General features: G+C 55.4%; 1 protein-coding gene across 4 annotated transcripts in view; it reads right to left on the reverse strand.

Moving 5' to 3' along the window:
• Nucleotides 1-4,242: 4,242 nt before the first annotated feature.
• LRP5 (LDL receptor related protein 5) overlaps nt 4,243-21,914 on the reverse strand; it is a 62,620-nt gene continuing 44,948 nt past the window's right edge. For 3 of the 4 annotated variants that reach the window (XM_060177239.1, XM_060177238.1, XM_060177241.1), the window contains 10 exons: nt 21,491-21,699; nt 18,998-19,188; nt 17,617-17,823; nt 17,346-17,471; nt 16,088-16,324; nt 13,686-13,796; nt 11,597-11,833; nt 10,004-10,143; nt 7,796-7,890; nt 4,243-5,100 (listed from right to left, as the gene is read on the reverse strand). In XM_060177239.1, the coding sequence (XP_060033222.1) occupies nt 4,839-5,100; nt 7,796-7,890; nt 10,004-10,143; nt 11,597-11,833; nt 13,686-13,796; nt 16,088-16,324; nt 17,346-17,471; nt 17,617-17,823; nt 18,998-19,188; nt 21,491-21,699 (1,815 nt within the window). In that variant the 3' untranslated portion in view covers nt 4,243-4,838. Of the gene's footprint in view, nt 5,101-7,795; nt 7,891-8,875; nt 8,947-10,003; nt 10,144-11,596; nt 11,834-13,685; nt 13,797-16,087; nt 16,325-17,345; nt 17,472-17,616; nt 17,824-18,997; nt 19,189-21,490; nt 21,700-21,914 lie in introns of those variants that run through there. The other variant, XM_060177240.1, reaches the window with a different exon arrangement.

The raw sequence follows: 21,914 nt of genomic DNA on the forward strand, positions 1-21,914 counted from the left end.
ACTCTTAGCTTTGGCTTATGGTGGTCCTAGGGTTGGAACCTGAGACCTCAGAGCCTCAGTCATGAAAGTAGTTTGACCTAAGAGGCCGGATTCTAAACCTTCATCATGAAAACAAACAAACAGACCTCAAGATTCCACCTTAGTGCTCAGATTTCTGTGGTTAAAGTCTGAATCCAAGGAGCTGGGAGTTGGCTCAGGGGCTGGAACACACGACTTTTTCTTTCTTCTTTTTCTTTTATTTGCTAGGACACAGAGAGACTCAGGAGAGGGGGGAGACAGAGAGGGAGAGAAAAAGAGAGACACTTGCAGACCTGCTTCACCGCTTGTGCAGGTGGGGGCTAGGGCTTGAATCTGGGTCCTTGCACATGGTAACCTGTGCACTCAATCCCACCTCACAACTGCCAAGCTCCTGAACATATTACTTTTAAAAGAATGAATTGAGGGAGTCGGTGGTAGCACAGCGGGTTAAGCGCAGGTGGCACAAAGCACAAGGACCGGAGTCAGGATCCCAGCTCCCCACCTGCAGGGGAGTCGCTTCCCAGGCGGTGAAGCAGGTCTGCAGGTGTCTGTCTTTCTCTCCCCCTCTCTGTCTTCCCCTCCTCTCTCCATTTCTCTCTGTCCTATCCAACAACGACATCAAGAACAACAACAATAATAAAACAAGGACAACAAAAAGAAAAGAATAAATAAATTTTTTTTTTTAAAGAAAGTATAATTAAAAAAAAAGAAAAACCGAAACACTCCCGGTTTTGGAGGCAGATGGTGGTGCACCTGGTTAGGTGCACACATCACAATGCGTGAGGACCCAGGTTGGAGCCCCGAGACCCCACCTGCAGGGGGAAGCTTTGTAAGTGGTGAAGCAGGGCTGCAGGCGTCCTCCTGTCTCTCTCCCTCTTCCTTCTTGTCTTTTGGCTGTCTCTAACATATAAATAAAGAGAATTAAAATAATGTAAAATAAGCACTCCTGGTTTTGAACCCTGGCACCACATAGGAGCATCATGGAGTGCATGGGGAAGCCCCAAGAATGTTGGATTGTTACTGGGCTCCCGCTCCCAGTACTAACTGACTGAGTAGCAGGAAAGGTTCCAGCAGTGAGCTCTGGTTAGAACATAGCACTCTGGGGGCTGGGAGGTAGCGCAGCGGTTAAGTGCGTAAGGATCCCGGTTTGAGCCCCCGGCCCCCCACTTGCAGGGGAGTTGCTTCACAGTCAGTGAAGCAGGTCTGCAGGTGTCTGTCTTTCTCTCCCCCTCTCTGTCTTCCCCTCCTCTCTCCGTTTCTCTCTGTCCTATTCAACAATACCAACAACAACAATAATAATAACGTTAAGCAACAAGGGCAACAAAAGGGGAAGAATGGCCTCCAGGACCAGTGGATTCATAGTGTAGGCACCGAGCCCCAGCGATAACCCTGGAGACAAAACAAACAAACAAACAAAAAACAGAACAACCACTGTTAGCCCTGTGCTGGGAGGAGGGGAATCCTGGGGTGCTGGGAAGGGGGCTGCAGAGGGTGCCCAGACCTCCCCACCAGCTGGTGGCTGCCAGCAGCTCAGGCCAGCCGCCCCCACCCCTGGGCCCAAGAACAGGGGAGCAGGCTGGGCAGGAGAACAGAGCAGGTCCCAGGAAACCCCCTTTCCCCAGTGCCTGCCCGAAGGAAAAGCAAGAGAGTGGGGGTGGTCTTCTGAGGGGCCTCTGCTCCAGGGGACCCAGCCCCACAGAGCAGGTATCCAGAGAGCCAGGGGACGCCACTTGGAGTCCAGGTGAGTAGCTCAGTGGGACAGGGGACCCCAACCAGGACCTGGGAGCTTGGGCGGCCCCCACCTCTGCCTGGCCTCAGTGGGTGACCCTGAGCTGGGGGGGCACCTTGTACAAGACACAGAGGCCCTGTATCTGGGGCGGGGGGCATGGCTCCCGTGTACCTGGGGCATCACCTGAGCGGTGGGCGCGGCTTCCCTGTACCCAGGTGGGCGGGCGTGGAGCTGGGTGGACAAGCAGGAGTCACCGGCACCCACCCTCTCTGCAGGTTGGCGCCCTGGGGTCCGAGCTTCTCACCGGCTCAGCACTGGGGCTGTGGCACAGTGTGGAAGCCCCCGCAAGCTGCCCCCCAATTCCAGGCTGGGGTAGGGTGGGTCACAGCGTGTGCACAGGGGCCCCCCATCTAGACTTTCTTCTCTTCTTCCTTCACGCCTTAAGCTGCTTTTTTTTTTAATTTTTTAAATTTATTTATTCCCTTTTGTTGCCCTTGTTTTATTGTTGTAGTTATTATTGATGTCGTTGTTGTTGGATAGGACAGAGAGAAATGGAGAGAGGAGGGGAAGACAGAGAGGGGGAGAGAAAGACAGACACCTGCAGACCTGCTTCACCGCCTGGGAAGCGACTCCCCTGCAGGTGGGGAGCCGGGTTCGAACCTGGATCCTGACGCCGGTCCTTGAGCTTAGCGCCACCTGCGCTTAACCCGCTGCGCTACAGCCCGACTCCCAAGCTGCTTTTTTAAAAAAAAAAAAAAAAACAAACTTTTTAATTATCTTTATTTATTGGATAGAGACAGTCAGAAATTGAGAGGGAAGAGGGAGAGAGGGAGAGAGAGAGAGAGACACCTGCAGACCTGCTTGACCACTTGCAAAGCTTCCCCCTAAGGTGGGGAGTGGGTCTCAAACCCGGGTCCTTGCACATTGTAACATGTGCGCTCAGCCAGGTGAACCACCACCAGGCCCCCCTTCAGCTGCTTTTTTAAAAATACAAAATGTCGGGGGTCGGGCGGTGGCGCAGCGGGTTAAGCGCATGTGGCGCAAAGCACAAGGACCGGCGTCAGGATCCCGGTTCGAGCCCCCGGATCCCCACCTGCAGGGGAGTCGCTTCCCAGGCGGTGAAGCAGGTCTGCAGGTGTCTGTCTTTCTCTCCCCCTCTCTGTCTTCCCCTCCTCTCTCCATTTCTCTCTGTCCTATCCAACAACGAACAACATCAACAATGGCAATGATAATAACCGGAGCGAGACTACAACAAGGGCAACAAAAGGAGGGAAAAAACAGCCTCCAGGAGCGGTGGATTCATGGTGCAGGCACCGAGCCCAGCAATAACCCTGGAGGAAAAAAAAAAAAATACAAATGTCCTTTTATTTACAGTGCCAGAGGGTCTGAGAAGACACGTGTGTGGACTTTACGTGCTCTGTGAGTATTGTTTCTCTTACCTTATGTCGCCCTTGTTTATTGTTGCTGTTGTTATTGCTGCCATTGTTTTTGGATAGGACAGAGAGAAATGGAGAGAGGAGGGAAGACAGACAGGGGGAGAGAAAGACAGACACCTGCAGACCTGCTTCACCGCCTGTGAAGCGACTCCCCTGCAGGTGGGGAGCCGGGGGCTCGAACCGGGATCTTACGTCGGTCCTTGTGCTTTGCGCCACCTGCGCTTAACCGGCTGAGCTACTGCCTGGCCCTCAATGTTTTTTTTTTTTTTTAATTGGGGATAATGGCTTCCAGCTCAGCTGCTGGCACCTGGGTACAATTTCCCATCTCACCAGACAGGTGTCTGCAGAACACTCTCACCACGGGCCAGGATCCCGAAGCCCCCTCCCACCCCCCAGCCCTGGCTCTGCTCTCCTCCCCAGAGTCCTTCGCTTTGGTGCGATCCACCAAGCCGGTCCCACTTTTACACTGTTTCCCCCTTTCTGTTCTTGTTTCTTTTTTTTTTTTTTTAATTTTTTTTTTTATATTTTATTTTATTTATTTATTCCCTTTTGTTGCCCTTGTTGTTTTATTGTTGTAGTTATTGTTGTTGTCGTCGTTGTTGGATAGGACAGAGAGAAACGGAGAGAGGAGGGGAAGACAGAGAGGGGGAGAGAAAGATAGACACCTGCAGACCTGCTTCACCGCCTGTGAAGCGACTCCCCTGCAGGTGGGGAGCCGGGGTTCGAGCCGGGATCCTTATGCCGGTCCTTGTGCTTTGCGCCACCTGCGCTTAACCCGCTGCGCTACAGCCCGACTCCCATCTGTTCTTGTTTCTTAAGTTCTGTCCATGAGGAAGCTCATCCCATATTCATCCTTCTCTTTCTGGCTGATCTCACTTGATTCCATCAAGCTCTGGGCCAGGGAGACAGCACAGTGGATTTACACAACAGACTCTCAGGCCTGAGGCCCCGAGGTCCCGCATTCAACCCCCGGATCACCATAAGTCAGAGCTGATCAGTGCGCTGATCAAAAACATATACATGTATATATATATATATATATATATATATATATATATATATATATATATAATTTTAATTTAATTTAATATATATTATTTTAATTATTAGAGCCAAGTGATGATGCCCTCAGTAGAGTGTGAGGCCCGGGTCCGAGTCCCTTGTGCCCACCTGTGTTGGGGGGTGGGGGGAAGCTTCACAGGCAGCGGGAGAGTGTAGTGGGTATCTCTCCCTCTATCTGTCTCTCGTGCTCTATCAAGGAGTAAGTTGCAAGTGGTGGTGTCATTGTGCAGGCTGACTCCCCTGCAGGTGGGCACCGGGGGCTGGAACCTGAGAAAGACCTTTTCATAGGCAAGAGAGAGACCAGAGCACCATTCTGCCCCATGCAGTGCCGGGGACCGAACCCAGAACCTCAGGTGTGCAAGTCCTGTGCCCTGCCAGCCTAAGCCCCCGGAGCCCCGAGTTGGAATCCCCAGTGGGTGGAGCATGTTCGCTTCTCGCTCCGCACAGGACCCGGCCCACCTGACACACAGTTCACAATCCTCATATGTGTGCGCACATACGTGTTAAATCCGTACTCTGCTTTTTTTAAATCATAAAATATATTTTCCTTTGTTCATATTTAAACTATGTACAGGGGTGGGCCGGGGCGGGGGTCAGGAGGAGTCAGTGCAGGGGGAGGGTGGAGGTGGGAAGAGGTGGCAGTAGCCCCTCTCGGTGGCCGGGGAGGGCGGGCAGCTGTCCTCTGCCGACAGGTACTGGCTGTGTGGCGTGGGTGGGGGCGGGTAGGGGTCGGAGTCCGAGTTCAAGTCCAGGTAGTACTTGCTGGCCTTCCAGAGCCTGGCGCTGTGGTCGCTGTCACACACCTCAGTGCTGCAGGGCGTGGTGGGGGGCGCCGGACCCCGGAGCATGTAGGCCCTGGGGAGGGGACAGGGAGAGAGGTGGCCCTGTGTCAGGGGAGGCCCCCATTCACGACCGTCCCCACCCTCAACGGGCGCCGTGGCCCAGGAGCTGGCAGGGACGGGCAGCCCATCGCCAGGTGCCAGCCGCGACAACACATTCATACCAGGAAGACAGGCAACATCCTAAAGGGGCCAGGGAGACAGCACAGTGGTTCTGCACACAGGCTTTCATGCCTGAGGCATCAAAGGTCCCAGGTTCAATCCTGTTAAACAGTGACCCTCTCTGGGCTGGGAGGTGGTGCACCTGGCTGAGCGCACATGTTATACTGTGCAAGGACCCGGGTTCAAGCCCCCGCACCCCACTTAGAGGGGAAAAGCTCCATGATTGGTGTAGCAGGTCTGCAGGTGTCTCTCTGCCTCGCTCCTTCTCTACCCCCCTTTCTCTCAATTTCTGACTATCTCTACCCAATAAATAAAGATAGCAAAAAAGTTAAAAACAAAACAAAACAAACGTCAAGCTCTCTTGAAGTCACAGAGCTCCTGGGCTGGCCTGTCGTTCCTAGAAATGGCCACCAGGTGGCAGCCCCCCCCCACCAGCTGACCTGGGTTCACCCCTATTCAGGGGTGCTGAGGGCAGGGTGCTGGTGGTAGGCAGTGACCGCAGGGCCCAGGCTCTGACCTGACCCAGACACAGGCTAGCACAGCAAGGTCCCTGTGCCAACGTGCTGGTGACCCTCCCGGCCCAGGATGGCCACCCTGGTAAGGACTGGGGGTGTGGGTGTGAAGCAAGCCTGTGGGTCCCACCGGGGGCATTATGAGTGTGTGTGGGGGGGCTCTGATGGAGCCCCAGAGCTGAATTCAGACGCGGTGGGACCCCACACTTGGCCCCCTTCCCTGGCCCTCCAGCCAGGACACCTGGGAGCCCCGTGGTGACATCCCACTTAGACGCACCCCAGTTAAAAAATAAACCGGGAAGAGCACTGGGGACCCAGGAGACGTTCATGCCCGAAGTTCTGTGGTCTCAGGTTCAATCCCTGGCACCACCAGAAGCCAGAAATGAGCCAGGCTCTGGTTAAAATTAAAAAGTTCATTAAAGGAGGGCCAGGCGGTGGCGCAGCAGGTTAAGCGCACGTGGCGCAAAGCACAGGGACCGGCGTGAGGATCCCACTTCGAGCCCCCGGCTCCCCACCTGCAGGGGAGTCGCTTCCCAGGCGGTGAAGCAGGTCTGCAGGTGTCTGTCTTTCTCTCCCCTCTCTGTCTACCCTCCTCTCTCCGTCCTATCCAACAACGAACGACAGCAATAACAACAACAATAACAACAATGATAAACAAGGGCAACAAAAAGAGGAAAAAATAGCCTCCAGGAGCAGTGGATTCACAGTGCAGGCACCGAGCCCCAGTGATAACCCTGGAGGCAAAAAAAAAAAAAAAAATCATTAAAAAAGATCCTTAGTGGTCTGGAAGGTAGCACAGTGGATAAAGTATTGGACTCTCAAGCATGAGGTCCTGAGTTCAATCCCTGGCAACATATGTACCAGAGTGATACCTGGTTCTTTCTCTCTTCCTATCTTTTGCATTAATAAATAAAATCTGAGGAGTCGGGAGGTAGCGCAGTGGGTTAGCGCACGTGGCACAAAGCGCAGGGACCGGCGTAAGGATCCTGGTTCGAGCCCCCAGTTCTCCACCTGCAGGGGAGTCGCTTCCCAGGCGGTGAAGCAGGTCTGCAGGTGTCTGTCTTTCTCTCCCCCTCTCTGTCTTCCCCTCCCCTCTCCATTTCTCTCTGTCCTATCCAACAACGAGAATAACAACAGCAATAACCACAACAATAAAACAACAAGGGCAACGAAACGGAATGAGTAAATAAATAAATTTTAAATAAATAAATAAAATCTTAAAAAAAAAAAAAAAAGAAAGAAAAATCCTTGGGAGGTAGGGGGAAGATAGCATAACGGTGATGCAAAGAGGTTCTCACACTTGAGGCTCCCAGATTCAATCCCCCACACTACCAGAGCAGCCCGAGAGGTGAAAAGGTGGCACAGTGGGTAGGTAGACCGCTGGACTCTCGGGGGCCAGACGGCGGCACGCCTGCTTAAATGGGGAAGGACTCAGGCTTGAGCTTCTGCTTCCCACACTGCACAGGAGGTGAAGCAGGTCTACAGGTGTTTCTCTCTCTACCTCTCTGTCTCCCCTCCTCTCTGTTTCTCTCTGCCCTGTCCAGCAAAATGGGGCAGACAGCTGCCAGGAGTGGAGAGCCCATAGACAGCAGTGAGCCCCAGTGATAACCCTGCCGGCACACAACATAAATCTAAGGAAGAAAAAGAGAAAGAAAGGAAGAAAATAACCTGGGAAGAGGGGCCAGGTGGTGGCGCCCCTGGCTGAGGGCACATGTTTCAGGGCACAAGGACCCAGGGGCTTTGAGCCCCTGGTCCCTACCTGCAGGGGGAAAGCTTTGCCAAGTGGTGAAGCAGGCAGGGCTGCAGCTGTCTCTCTATCCCCTCCTTCCCTCTGGATTTCTGGCCGTCTCTATGCAATAAATAAGTAAAGATAATAATAAGAAGAAATAAACGGATTAAAATAATATTAATAATGAGCTGAGACCAGAGCTCCTACCCCAGCCCCCAGGATGGGGCCACGGCCTGGGCAGTCCTCAGAGATCATCACAGCAGCCCCCCTTCCACCTGGCCAACAGGGAGGGGCGTCAAGCCTCTTACCTGACAGGTGCAGCGGCAGGAATGTTTGAAGCATAGAACACGTCCACGTTGTACAGGGAGGGGTCTGTGGCGGGGGATGGCGGCGGGTTCAGGATCTGCGGGACCAAGCACAGTCAGGGGCCTGACGGAGTCCCGAGTCCAGCCCCCCACCTGGGGCTTTGGTCTCAGTTCCCGGCAGGGGCCTGCAAGGACCCCAGGTTTCCTAGGACCCGTAGCGCCCAGAAGTCAGGGCTGTCAACAGGCCGTGATTCTCGGCAGCTTGGGGATGTCCCCACAGGCCCAGAGACGTGTCCCCTTGGCCAGTGCCTCAGAGGCCGTCCTGTCCCAGGCTAACCCCAACTTTCTACTTTAACTCAGCGCTGGGGGGTCGGGGGGCATCTAGGGCTCCTGCATTGGAGGCATCGCAGCACTGCTCCGCCACCCTGGGGCTTCCCCAGTACTCTGTGGTGCTCCCAGGGAAAAACCCAGCACTTTGTCCTTCTCCTCTCTCTCTCTCTCTCTCTCTCTCTCTCTCTCTCTCTCACACACACACACACACACACACACACACAAACTCTACAGTGTATGATCCACCCACTGAGTTACCTCCCTGCCCTCCCATCTCTCTCATAATAAATATATATATATATTTCTATCTATCTATTTATTTATTTACTGCCTCCAGGGTTATTGCAGGGGCTCAGTGCCTGCACTTAGAATCCGCTGCTCCTGGAGGCCGGCCATTTTGTTCCCCTTGTTGTTGACATTATTGTTATAGTTGCCATTGTTGTTATTGTTGGATAGAGAAATGGAGAGAGGAGGGGAAGACAGAGAGGGGGAGAGAAAGACAGACACCTGCAGACCTGCTTCACCGCCTGTGAAGCGACTCCCCTGCAGGTGGAGATCCAGGGGCTGGAACCGGGATCCTTACGCCGGTCCTTGCGCTTCGCACCACCTGCGCTTAACACGCTGCGCTCTCACCCAACCCCCTATATTTCTATTTTTAATATTTATTTTATCTTTAGTTTCTCTATGAGAGCGATGGGAAGAAAACTAGAGCATCATTTTGACACAGGTGATGCCAGGGATCAAATTCTGGACCTCGTGTTTCAGAGTCCAACACCTTAGCCGTGGATCCTGGTGTCCGGAGGTGGTGTAGTGGATGACAGGACCTGAGAGTATGCGGTCACGGATTCAGCCCTGGCATCACATGGGCACAGCAATGCTCCAGTTCTGTCTCTCTCCTGCCTCACTCATCTTCAGAAATAATTTTTTTAAAGATTTTATTTATTAATGAGAAAGATAGGAGGAGAGAGAAAGAACCAGACATCACTCTGGCACATGTGCTGCTGGGAATCGAACTCTCCACCTCATGCTTGAGAGTCCAAAGCTTTACCACTGTGCCACCTCCCGGACCATAGAAGTAAATATTTTCTGACAGCTTGCTGTGAGCTGAGGAGCTTGCTTAGTGGTCAGAGCACAAGGCTTGCCCACAGAAGGCCTAGATTCAATCCCTGAACCCACCTGTGCCAGAGCTGAGCTGTGCTGTGGTGTCTCCGTCTCTCTTTCTCATAAAAAAAAAATATTAAGGGGGGCCGGGCAGTAGCACAGCGGGTTAAGTGCACATGGGGCGAAGCCCAAGGACCTGCGTAAGGATCCTGGTTTGAGCCTCCAGCTCCCCACCTGCAGGGGAGTCACTTCACAGGCTGTAAAGCAGGTCTGCAGGTGTCTCTCTGTCTCTCCCCCTCTCTGTCTCCCACTCCTCTCTCCATTTCTCTCTGCCCTATCCAATTCAATGGGGAAAAAATAACCACCAAGATTTGTAGTGCCGGCACGGAGACCCAGCAATAACCCTGAAGCCAAAAGAAGAAAAAAAGTGTAGAACTCTCTAGCATGAGGTCCTGAGTTCATCTCCAGATCACATGTGCCCGAGTGACAATCTACTCTCTCTCTGAAACAAATACATAAAACCAAACCATAAAACTGCTAATAACTGGCAGAGCCTGGGCACGGAGAAGCCAGCTTCCTCAGCCCCCTAGAGTCTGCACGGGGTGTGTAGGTCCATGGGGTCCCCGGGCACAGTTCCTGGTGCCTCCAGGAAGTTCCTTGGGTCTGGGGGGGGGGGGTCAGGGCAAAGCAGCCGAGGGAGGCCTGGGGAGGACCAGGAGGGCCCTGGAAGGCTCCGAGTGGGGACAGGTGCTCCGTGGAGAGCCGCAGGTGCCTGCTCACCGGTGGGTAGAGTGTGGCCTTGGTGCTGGACAAGCTGCTAGACGAGGCCCCGGTGACGTGGTTCCGGTCGTAGAGGGGTGCCCCGGCACAGCCCTGCATCAGGCCCACAGAGGTCACCGTCGACTTGCCGCACGAAATGCCTGGGTGGGGGGAGGTTAGGGGTCGGGGGTGTCCTGCAGGTCGGGGCTCGGGGACAGCCGTGCGGACGCTTCCTAGTGATGAAGCCGCCCAGCCCGTGATCAGGCAGCATCCTCTGGGCCCCAGGGACTCTGGCTCCGGGCAGGGGTTGGGAGAGAGGACCCCAGGCAGGGCAGGCTGGGGAGCCCCAAGGGGCCTGCTTCAGACCTCAGCAACCCTCCAGGTGCCACAAGGGCTTAGGTTCTCTCATCATAATACACTTTTTTTTTAATTGTTGTAGTTATTGTTTTATTGATGTCACTGTTGTTGGATAGGACAGAGAGAAATGGAGAGAGGAGGGGAAGACAAGAGACGAGGAGAGAAAGACAGACACCTGCAGACCTGCTTCACCGCCTGTGAAGCGATTCCCCTGCAGGTGGGGAGCTGGGGGCTCGAACCAGGATCCTTAAGCCGGTCCTTGCGCTTTGCACCACGTGTGCTTAACCCACTGCGCCACCGCCCAACTCCCACCTTTGTTTTTTACTGTTGTAGTTATTACTGTTGTTGTTGATGTTGTCGTTGTTGGATAGGACAGAGAGAAATGGAGAGAGGAGGGGAAGACAGAGGGGGAGAGAAAGACAGACACCTGCAGACCTGCTTCACCGCCTGGGAAGCGACTCCCCTGCAGGTGGGGAGCTGGGGGCTCGAACCGGTATTCTTAAGCCAGTCCTTGTGCTTTGCGCCACGTGCGCTTAACTTGCTGCGCTACCACCCGACTCCCCATCATAATACACATTTAACACTTTATTTATTTATTATTTTTTAAAGTGTGCCCAGAACCCTTTTAAAAAATATTTATTTATTTATTTCCCTTCGTTGCCCTTGTTTTATTGTTGTAGTTATCATTGTTGTTGTTGTTATTGATGCCGTCGTTGTTGGATAGGGCAGAGAGAAATGGAGAGAGGAGGGGAAGACAGAGAGGGGGAGAGAAAGACAGACACCAGGGAGTCAGGCGGTAGCGCAGCGAGTTAAGCGCACGTGGCGCAAAGCACAAGGACCGGCGTAAGGATCCCGGTTCAAGCCCCTGGCTCCCCACCTGCAGGGGAGTCGCTTCACAGGCGGTGAAGCAGGTCTGCAGGTGTCTGTCTTTCTCTCCTCGTCTCTGTCTTCCCCTTCTCTGTCTATCATATCTAAGAATGACGACATCAGTCACAACAACAATAATAACTATAGCAATAATGAAAAACAACAAGGGAAAAGTAAATCAATCAATCAATCAATAAAAAGCTTGATGCCCAGCACAGGCCCAGCAGGCAAACTGGCTACTGTGCTCTATTAGTGATGCCTGCCCTGTGCACAAGACAGGGTACGGTTTTGCTGCGCTCCGTTAGTGCTGTCTGCCCCGTTACACCTGGCTTGGTGGCCGCGCTGTCCCCATTCCTCCCACTGTGCCCAGGCCATGCTGCACGTGCTCACCTGGGAAGGGCCCGTGCTGAGTGCTGCCTGGGGCTATGAAGTTGAGGGGCACGTGGGGGGTCCCGCTGACACACTCATGTGGGAAGGGCCCCCCGGCCGCCGAGTAGCGTTGGCACACCACACGCTGGCAGACAAAGTAGGTGCCCCCGATGACGAACAGCGAGAGGATGATGCCAATGACGGGGCCGATGGCACCGCTGTGCCCTGGGGTGTCCTCAGATGCCGGCTTGGCCATCTCTGCCAGGGCAAAGGAGGGACGAGGCGGTGACATGAGGCGGTGACATGCGTGGCCCGGGACCAGGACCAGGACAGGGGCTCGGGGAGGGAGGAACCATATCTGCCAGTGGCAGAGTGTGACAGGCCGGACGCGGAGGCTCCAGCCAAACTGGCTGAGGTGCTCCTGGGTCCCCATGCTGGCCGGCACAGGGTGCCGCTTGGGCTCCTGCTGCCGTCAGGCCTCGGACCAGAAAGGGCGAGTGCAGACGTGAGACTCAACTCTGACCACGGGACAGTCACAGCCTGGCCGCTGCTGCCCAACACCGACCAGTTTGGGGAAGTGACGGCGGGGTGACAAGGCCCAGCCAGTGGTCTCACTGAGGGCTGAGGGCAGAGCACTGAGGACAGAGCACTGAGGGCTAAGGACTGAGGACAGAGCACTGAGGGCAGAGCACTGAGGGCTGAGGACTGAGGGCAGAGCACTGAGGACAAGCACTGAGGGCAGAGCACTGAGGGCTGAGGACTGAGGACAGAGCACTGAGGGCAGAGCACTGAGGGCAGAGCACTGAGGGCTGAGGACTGAGGACAGAGCACTGAGGGCAGAGCACTGAGGGCAGAGCACTGAGGGCTGAGGACTGAGGGCTGAGGACTGAGGACAGAGCACTGAGGACAGAGCACTGAGGACAGAGCACTGAGGGCAGAGCACTGAGGGCTGAGGACTGAGGGCAGAGCACTGAGGGCAGAGCACTGAGGGCTGAGGACTGAGGACAGAGCACTGAGGGCAGAGCACTGAGGGCAGAGCACTGAGGGCTGAGGACTGAGGGCTGAGGACTGAGGACAGAGCACTGAGGACAGAGCACTGAGGGCAGAGCACTGAGGACAGAGTACTGAGCACTGAAGGCTGAAGACAAAGCACTGAGGACAAAGCACTGAGGGCTGAGGACTGAGGACAGAGCACTGAGGACAGAGCACTGAGGGCAGAGCACTGAGGGCTGAGCACTGAGGGCAGAGCACTGAGGACAGAGCACTGAGGACTGAGGACAGAGCACTGAGGACAGAGCACTGAGGACAGAGCACTGAGGACTGAGCACTGAGGACAGAGCACTGAGGGCAGAGCACTGAGGGCTGAGCACTGAGGGCAGAGCACTGAGGACAGAGCACTGAGGGCTGAGCACTGAGGGCAGAGCACTGAGGACAGAGCACTGAGGACTGAGGACAGAGCACTGAGGACAGAGCACTGAGGGCTGAGGACTGAGGGCTGAGGACAGGCTGAGGACTCCCTGCCTGGTAGAAGAGTGACAAATACTGCTGTTCTCCATCTGTGTCCTCCTACTCCAGGCTTCTGTCTCTGGAGTGTGGCCTGGGGGTCAGGAGGTTCGGAGGGGCCCAGGAGTCCTTTGGGGGAACCCTGCTCTCCTCTCCTGCAGTCCGAGCTCTCTGCCCAGGTCCCGCTGCACTCAATCGCACCAGTTCCCTTCCTGAGTCACTGCCCCCAGGAAGCCTTCCCTGACTTCACGTGACACATGCTCTGGGCCCTGCACCTTTGACTGTACAGAAAGGTGTCACACAGTGTGCATGTGTGTGCATGTTGTGTGTGCATGTGTGTGTGCATGTGTATGTGCATGTGTGCGTGCATGCGTGTGTGTGCATGCACACCGGCCACACAGCGGCTGTCAGAGAATGGGAAATGGGGCTCCCTGGTCCTGTCTCAGTGCCTTAGCTGCTGCAGAGTGAAGTCACATCTGCCCAGGCCTTGTGTGAATGGGGCCTGCCACTCACTCTCCCACTCCTAGCTCAGGCTCACAGCTGCCACCTCCTCCAAGAAGGCTTCCATGCCCCCCCGCCTCCCCCCCCCCATGAGACACTCACTTACCACACATGAGCTCGTCAGAGCCATCGAAGCAGTCGGGGAAGGAGTCGCACTGCTGTTTGATGAGCACACACTGGCCACTGGCACACCGGAACTGGTTGGGCAGGCAGATGGCTGGGGGGGGGACACAATGGGGGCTCATAGTCAGGCCAGGGCCCTGCAGAGTGTCCCCAGCCCATGGGGGAGGGGCAGCTAAGCCAGGCAGGCATGCCAGCTGCACAGGTAGGGTCTGCACCAGAAGGGGGCGCCTAGCTGGAGCTCCCGCTGCCACCCCCCCAAAAAAAAAAACAAAAAAAAAACAGGGGCTGGGGCACGTGGCCGCTCAGTGGTGTGCAGATTCAGGGGTCTGGTGTTCCCGAGACAGGGAGCAGGTGTGTTGGCTTTGAGGCCCTGGGGTGTGTCTTTATTCAGCTGAGATGCCCGGTGCAGAGCGGGAAGGAAAGAGCTGGTGTGACCCCAGATACCCTGACTTAGGCGTGTGTGGGTAGCCCGGGAGGAGGGCACATGGAGAAAGCACAAGGTCCTGAATCAGCTCTCACAATATTACGTGTCACAGTGATGCTCTGGGTTCTCTCTTTCTCCCTTGTCTTATAAATAATATTAAAAACAAAAAAGTTGGGGCCGGGTGGTGGCACACCGGGTTAAGTGTACATGTTAACAGCGCACAAGGACCCGGGTTCGAGCCCCCAGCCCCCACCCGCGGGGGAAAGCTTCACAAGTGGTAAAGTAGGGCTGTAGGTGTCTCTCTCCCTCCCCCTTCCCTCTTGATTTCTTGCTGTCTCTATCCAATAAATAAAGATAATAAAATTTTAAAAAATAGTAAAGTTTGTGAGCTGCAAGTCCAGTGGCTTTTATAGAACCATCTGGAGAAATGGCCCCCAGGTCCTCATCCTCTCAGATGACCATGCCTCCTGGTGGGCACAGTGGACGGTGGCTGGATGGGCAGCTCTGCGTGTTCTGCCAACAGGAGCTGGATGCAGGCTGCCAGGGACACAGCAAGAGGAGCTCAGTGTCGCTCAGGGGCCAGTCAACGGGTCGTTTGTAAGAGGAGGTGGCGCAATAGATAAAAGCACTGGACTCTCAAGCATGACGTCCTGAGTTCGACCCCCAGCAGCACATGTACCAGAGTGATGTCTGGTTCTTTCTCTCTTCTCCTGTCTCATAAATAAATAAAGTCTCAAAAGAAGAAGAAGAAGAAGAAAAAGAGATACAGAGAGAGACCTCTCACTTTCTTTAATTTTTTTTTTTTTTTTTTACCAGAGCACTGCTCAGCTCTGGCTTATGGTGGTGCGGGGGATTGAACCTGGGACTTTGGAGCGCTGGAATCCTGGGGAAGCTGAGGTCAGCCCTCCCAGCAGGGCTCCAGGTCCAGTGCTGGAAGAATAGGCCTGGGGGTGGCAGGCTTTCCTCCTGGCCCCAATAACTCCCTCCTAGCAGAGCCTGTGCAGTGCCAGGCCTGGGCAGGGCTGCTGCGGCCTGTTTGGGTGTGGCCAGGTCCGGAGGTGTGGCCGGGGGCGGGCACAGTGGTGGGTTGTGGCCGGGGATAGGACAGGGCCTGGGTGGGCGTGGTCAGATGGGCCAGGGCATGTGGGCGGGACCTGTTGGGAGTGACCAGCTCAGGTAGGGCCTGGAGGGCGGGGTCTGCACGGGCGTGGCCAGCTCTGAGTGGATGGTGTTGTGCGGGTGGGTGGGGTTTAGGCGGATGAGGGCAGCTCACGAGTGGATAGGATCGGATAGGTGGGGTCTGCGTGGGCGGGGCCAGGTCGGAGTGAACACTATTATGTAGGCTGGGCTTAGAGGATGCGCTCTCACCTAGGGAGATCGGGTGGGCGGGTCGAGTGGGAGGGCTGGGACCATTTTCATGAATGGATGGGACCCTGAGGGGCGGGTCTAGCGGGCGGGGTCATCGCTGATTGGCTGGGCGGGGCGGGACCAGCCCTATGAATGGATGGGACTGGGAGGGGCGGGGTCAGTTTTGAGTGAGCATCACTGTGTGGGCGGGGCTTAGGGGGTGAGATGGGCTGAGTGGGTCTAGCAGGCAGGGTCAGCCCTAGTGGATGGGAGGGGCGGGACCAGTCCTGTGAATGGATGGGACTGAGAGGGGTGGGGCCTCGGTGGTCGGGGCCAGTTCTGAGTGGACACTATTGTGTGGGCGGGGCTTAGGGGATGAGGTCAGCTAGTGAGATCGATGGGCGGGTCTAGCAGGGTTAGAAAGGATTAAAGGGGCGGGACCAGTCCTGGGAGTGGCTGGGAAAGGGCGGGGCCAGTCCTGAGTGGACACTATTGTGTGGGCGGGGCTCTAGGGGATGAGCTCACCCAGTGAGATCGGATGGGCGGGGTCATCGTTGAGCAGTGGGGCGGGAGCAGCCCTGTGAATGGACGGGGCTCAGGGGGCGGGGCCTCACCGTCGCAGTCGGCCTCATCAGAGCGGTCCTGACAGTCGGCCTCGCCGTCGCAGCGCAGCCGCAGGTCCACGCACTGGCCGCGGGCGCAGGGGAACTGGGCGGCCGAGCACACGGGGCAGCTCTCCTCGTCGCTCTGGTCGTCGCACTCGGGGAAGCCGTCGCAGCGCCAGGCCCCGGGGATGCAGTCGATCTCCCCGGTGGCGCAGGCGAACTGGTCCGGGGAGCAGGTGGGCGGCTCTGGGGGAACGGTCACCGTCACACCAGGCCTGGGGACCTCGGCACGTCTCGGCCCTGTGCCCCTTGGCCAGCGCCCAGAGCACCAGCAAGGCCGCGGTGACGAATGTTTGCAGAAAGAGCAAGACATGAACCCGGGGGCTTTAGCGAGGAAGGGGAGGCACGCACACCTGCTGGGGCACGATGCAGCCACAAGGCCAGAAGCAAAGGGGCAGGATGGCCCCGGGAGCCCGCAGGGCAGAAGGGGAGACAGAGGATCCAAGGTTACTGGCGGAGCCCCAGCACAGCTAGGCCTCATCACGGTCACAGTGACAATCGCCTTTCTTGAGATAGCCATGCCTGACACTCTAAGGTCCTAGGTTCAAGCCCCAGCATCACCATAAGCTAGAACGGCACAGTGCATTGGAATCCCTTTTTTCTAAAAGAGAGAGAGCGAGATAGAGGAGAAATACAGAGGAAGAGAAAGTCAAAGAGATCACAGCACCGAAACTTCCTTCCATGTCCTGAGAGCCAGCCCCAGACCTGAGCTGTTATGCCAGCCTGACAATCATGTTTCTTATCTCCACACCATCCCCAGGTCTGGCAGCCGCTGGCACTGCTTTGTACCCGGGGTCAGGGCTGTGCTACCAGTTACCCATCCAGTCCTTCCAGGAGGAGAGGAGAGATAGACACCTGCAGCCCTGCTTCAACACTAGTGAAGCTTTCCCTCACAGGTAGGGACCAGGAGCTTGAACACGGGTCCTTCAGCATTGTGATGTTTACACTTAACCAGCTGTGCCACCACCTGGCCGCAAAAAGATTTTTAAAAAGACTTTTTTTTTTTCCTATTTGAGAAAAAGTGCGTGTGTGTGTGTGTGTGTGTGTGTGTGTGTGTGTAGCAGAGCTCCCCTCCTGGGCTCTGGGCATGTGCAGTGCTGGGGGTCAAACCTGGAACTTGGAGAACATAGGTCCAGTGCTCTAACGCTGCACACCACCCTCCCCTCGTGCCCTGCCCCGTCCCTCGAGATGCTGAGCTGACACCCACCTCCACAGGTGAGCAAGTTTTGCAGGAGCACAAGGTGGACAGGGCAGGAGCACCGGGGTGTCCCATCCCCCTTGGCAATGCAGATGTGCGAGCAGCCGCCGTTGTCCTGGGCACAGGGGTGGGTCGCTGCAGAGACATGAAAGGAGGTCCGGTCTGCCTCCCACCCGGGCACCGCTGCAGGGCAGGGGCTGACTGCATTGAGAGGACCTTGCCTGCATCCCCTCTCCACAGCCTGCCCGTGGGTCCCTGCCCCCTCAGGCGGGTCACGCACAAAGCTCCAGGCTGACGTCCTCCACACCGTGGATGCCCGTCAGGGGTGTCACTCGGCCCTGCACGCGGGTGCGCTGTGCCCCGGTGGCCTTGTCCACTCGCTCGATCGTCTGCTGCTGCCGGTCGGCCCAGTAGAGGTGGCGGCCCAGCACAGTCAGGCCCACGGGCTGCACGATGTTGGCATCCTCCAGAGTCAGGCGGTTGGCACCTGAGGGCAGACAGATGCCCCTGAGTACCGAGCGTCCCTGACACTGGTGCTGACCCTAACCCTCACCCCTGATCCTAACCTCTGACCTTGACCTAATAAGGCCTGATCCCTGGCCCTGAGCAAACCCTAAAGCTGACCCCAAAACACTGATCCCTGAACCAAAACCCTGACCTTGACCTAAATCCTGATGCTGTCACCTGAAATAGTGCTAACGTATTTTTCTTTTTCTATTTAAGACTAACTTTACAGTCGACATGAAGTTTGACAACAATAACAATTATTATTATTTTGCCTCCAAGGTGATCACTGACGCTCGGTGCCAGCACTAGGAATCTACTGCTCCTAGAGGCCATTTCTTCCATTTTTTTTTAAAAAAAATTATTGGAAGGACAGAGAGAAATTGAGAGGGGAAGGAAAGAGAGGAGGAGAGAATGACAGACACCTACAGGCCTGCTGCACACACCACTTGTGAGACGTCCCCCCTGCAGGTGGGGAGCCGGGGGCTCAGACCGGGATCCTCACATGGGCCCTTGCGCTTCATACTGTGTGCACTTAACCCGCTGCACTACTGCCCAGCCCCCTACTTCCTTTTTACCAGAAAACTGCTCAGCAGTTCTGGCTCCTGGTGGTGCTGGGGACTGAACCGAGGACCTTTGGCATGAATCCTTTTGCATGGCCACCCTGCGATCTCCCTAGCCCTTGACCCTGACCCTACAGCCTGAACCAAACCCAAAAGACCGACCCCAAAACCATGACTGTTTCCGACTTGCCACTTCCGGTTCTATCCTACAAAAGCGTTGTCTCTCGGATCAATAAAGACATTGCATTACCACTCCGCCACGAGTTCAAGACCCTCTCTCCTGCGTCGCTGAGTAAGTAGCAGCCCAGGCTGGCTCTGGTCGAGTTCTCTCCAACCCAGAGAGCACCACTCGGGAAGAGGCCCCCCCCCCACGCTAGCCCGGCACTGACCCTCTAAGCACCCACTCACACCCATCCCCTGCCCGGGGGACCCCTGACACAACCCACCGTGCTGGGAAGTCTCGGGCGCCCACTCATCCTCTCTGAGTCTCATCTGCTCTGCACAGGGGTGGTCCAGACCCACAGACAGAACCAGAAGTGGGGGGCCGGTGTGCCTCCACACCCTGCCCACGGCCCGCCCCCCGACCCGGCGCACCCGACAGGTCGCAGCTCTCAATGCGTTTCAGGTCGGCGTCCACCCAGAAGAGCTTGCCCAGCGCATTGTCCACCACGAGGGCCACGGGCCGGATGAGACCACTGGAGAACAGCACCTCACGCTCCGTGCCGTCCAGGGCGGCTCGCTCGATCCGGGCCGCGCGCTCCTGCATGTTGGTGAAGTACAGGTACCTGGGGGGCGGGCGTCAGGGTGGTCACAGAAGGTCCTACGACCGGGGAGTCCCACGCCTCCGAGCTGCTAACCCTGGAGAACTGTCGGCTGACAGAGAGGTGGAGAACAGCCAAACCCACCCGGGCTGAGGGGCTCAGTCTCTTCCTCCTTCCTCCATCTCTGTCTCTCTCTCAAAAGGCATTTATTTATTTTATTTTTATTTTATTATTTTTTAAATATTTATTTATTCCCTTTTGTTGCTCTTGTTTTATTGTTGTAGTTATTATTGATGTCTTCGTTGTTGGATAGGACAGAGAGACATGGAGAGAGGAGGGGAAGACAGAGAGGGGGAGAGAAAGACAGACACCTGCAGACCTGCTTCCCCACTTGCAAAGAGACCCCCCCCTGCAGGTGGAGAGCCGGGGGCTCAAACCGGGATCCTTATGCTGGTCCTTGCGTTTTGCTTCACAGGCACTTAACCTGAAGGTTTATTTGTTTATATGAGAGAAAGCAAGAGAACCAGAGCATCACTCTGGCGTATGAGATGCCAGGGTTCTAATTCAGGATCTCATGCTTGGGAGCCCAACATTTTACCCATTGAGCCACCTCCCAGGCAGCGCCATGGAGATATATACATATATATAGATAGATATAGATATGGAGAGAGACCCCACCAATGTGTCCTGGAGCTCCGCTTCCCCAGAGACCCACCCTACTAGGGAAAGAGAGAGGCAGACTGGGAGTATGGACCGACCAGTCAACGCCCATGTTCAGCGGGGAAGCAATGACAGAAGCCAGACCTTCCACCTTCTGCAACCCACAATGACCCTGGGTCCACGCTCCCAGAGGGATAGAGAATGGGAAAACTATCAGGGGAGGGGGTGGGTTATGGGGATTGGGTGTTGGGAATTGTGTGGGGTTGTACCCCTCCTACCCTATGGTTTTGTTAATTAATCCTTTCTTAAATAAAAAAGAAAAAAAAATAAAAATAAAAAAGAAAAAAAAAAAAGAACCTAACATGCCCACCTGTTTCTGGAAGCCCAGAAGCTGTCTTCCACCCAAGCCTACAGGTGTGTAAGGGAGGGTGAAACGAGCTGGGCTTTCTGGCCTGCGCAATACATCCCTTTCTCCTCCACCCAGTCCTGGCTCCAGTCCCCTCAACCTTCTCGTGGGATTACAAGGTTAGATTCCCTAACCGTCCCTTCCTAATTTAGGAAGATATTCTCCTAGATGAGTGACTTTTCCACATCCATTTTGATTCTCAGGGGATATTTAATTAAGCTCCTACAGTGTACCATTTATGAAAGGCTCACCAAATCCATCTTAAAATAAACAAAGTGCCCAAGACTAAAAGAGCAGAAGAAACAACATCAGTAAAAAAAAAAAAAAAGATATGGAGAGAGAGAGAGAGAAAGAGAAAGGGGAGAGAGAGGAGAGACATCGTTGCTCCACTCTGCCATTGTGAAGCTTCTTTTTCCTTTTAATTTGTTAATTATCTTTATTCATTTATTGGATATAGACAGCCAGAAATGGAGAGGGAAGGGGCGACAGAGACGAAGAGAGACAGAGAGAGAGCTCTGCAGCACTGCTTCACCACTTGTGAAGCTTTCCCCTTGCAGGTGTGTTCTGGGGGCTCGAACCCAGGCTCGAATCCTTGCACATTGTAATGTTAGTGCTTAACCAGGTGCGCCACCATCCGGCCCCACTGTGAAGCCTCTTTCACATGGCGACCCTACGAGGTGCCAGGACTCGAATCCAGGCCTTCATGCCTGTTGGAGGGTGTGCTCTGCCTACCAGGCCAGGTGAAGCCACACCAGGCTGAGCACACGTGCTACAATGCACAGGGACGCAGGTTCAAGCCCCCAGTCCCCACCTGCAGTGCTGCAGATGTCTCTTTGTCTCCCTCTCTCTCTGTCACCCTCCTCCTCAATTTTTTAAAAAATATTTATGTATTTATTCCCTTTTTGTTGCTTTTGTTTTATTGTTGTAGTTATTGTTGTCGTTGTTGGACAGGACAGAGAGAAACAGAGAGAGGAGGGGAAGACAGAGAGGGGGAGAGAAAGACAGACACCCGCAGACCTGCTTCACCGCCTGTGAAGCGACTCCCCTGCAGGTGGGGAGCCAGAGGCTCGAACTGGGATCCTTACACCGGTCCTTGTGCTTTGCACCACGTGCGCTTAACCCGCTGTGCTACCCCTGACTCCCACCTCCTTCTCAATTTATCTCCCAAGTGAGCTCTCCCCACAGCCAAAGAAAAAATCTTCAAAACAGCAGGAGCCCCTCAGGCCCCACTCTGGATGGCCACCCCCCAGAACCTCGCACCCGCGCTCAGGGTTAACTGCAATGGCCCTGGGCCGGTCTCGCTCCCCACGCAGCACCACGCCCACGGGGTCCCCGTCCAGCCGGTGGACGTTGATGCTGTTGGTGGCCTCGCACGTCCAGAAGAGCGCCCGGCTGTACACATCGATGCTGAGGTCGTGAGGCTGTCGCTCCGTGTGCTGGCCGGGACTCAGACCCGTCAGCACCACCGGCTGTGGGCACATGGGTGCGGGGATCAGACAGATGGCCTGGGGGCCCTGAAACCAGAGAGACCACCGCCTGGGGTCCGCTCCTTCCAAACATGCTCGGCCAGGACTGCGGCCTGCTCTCGTCCCTGCACACACACCCAGGAGTGACAGAGCCGAGCTGTGGTCTCTGTCTCTCTTTCTTTTTTTTCTCTAATATTCTATTTATTTATTTTCCTTTT

This window comes from Erinaceus europaeus, chromosome 17, assembly GCF_950295315.1.
Source record: "Erinaceus europaeus chromosome 17, mEriEur2.1, whole genome shotgun sequence".
In the NCBI taxonomy this organism is placed as follows: domain Eukaryota; kingdom Metazoa; phylum Chordata; class Mammalia; order Eulipotyphla; family Erinaceidae; genus Erinaceus; species Erinaceus europaeus.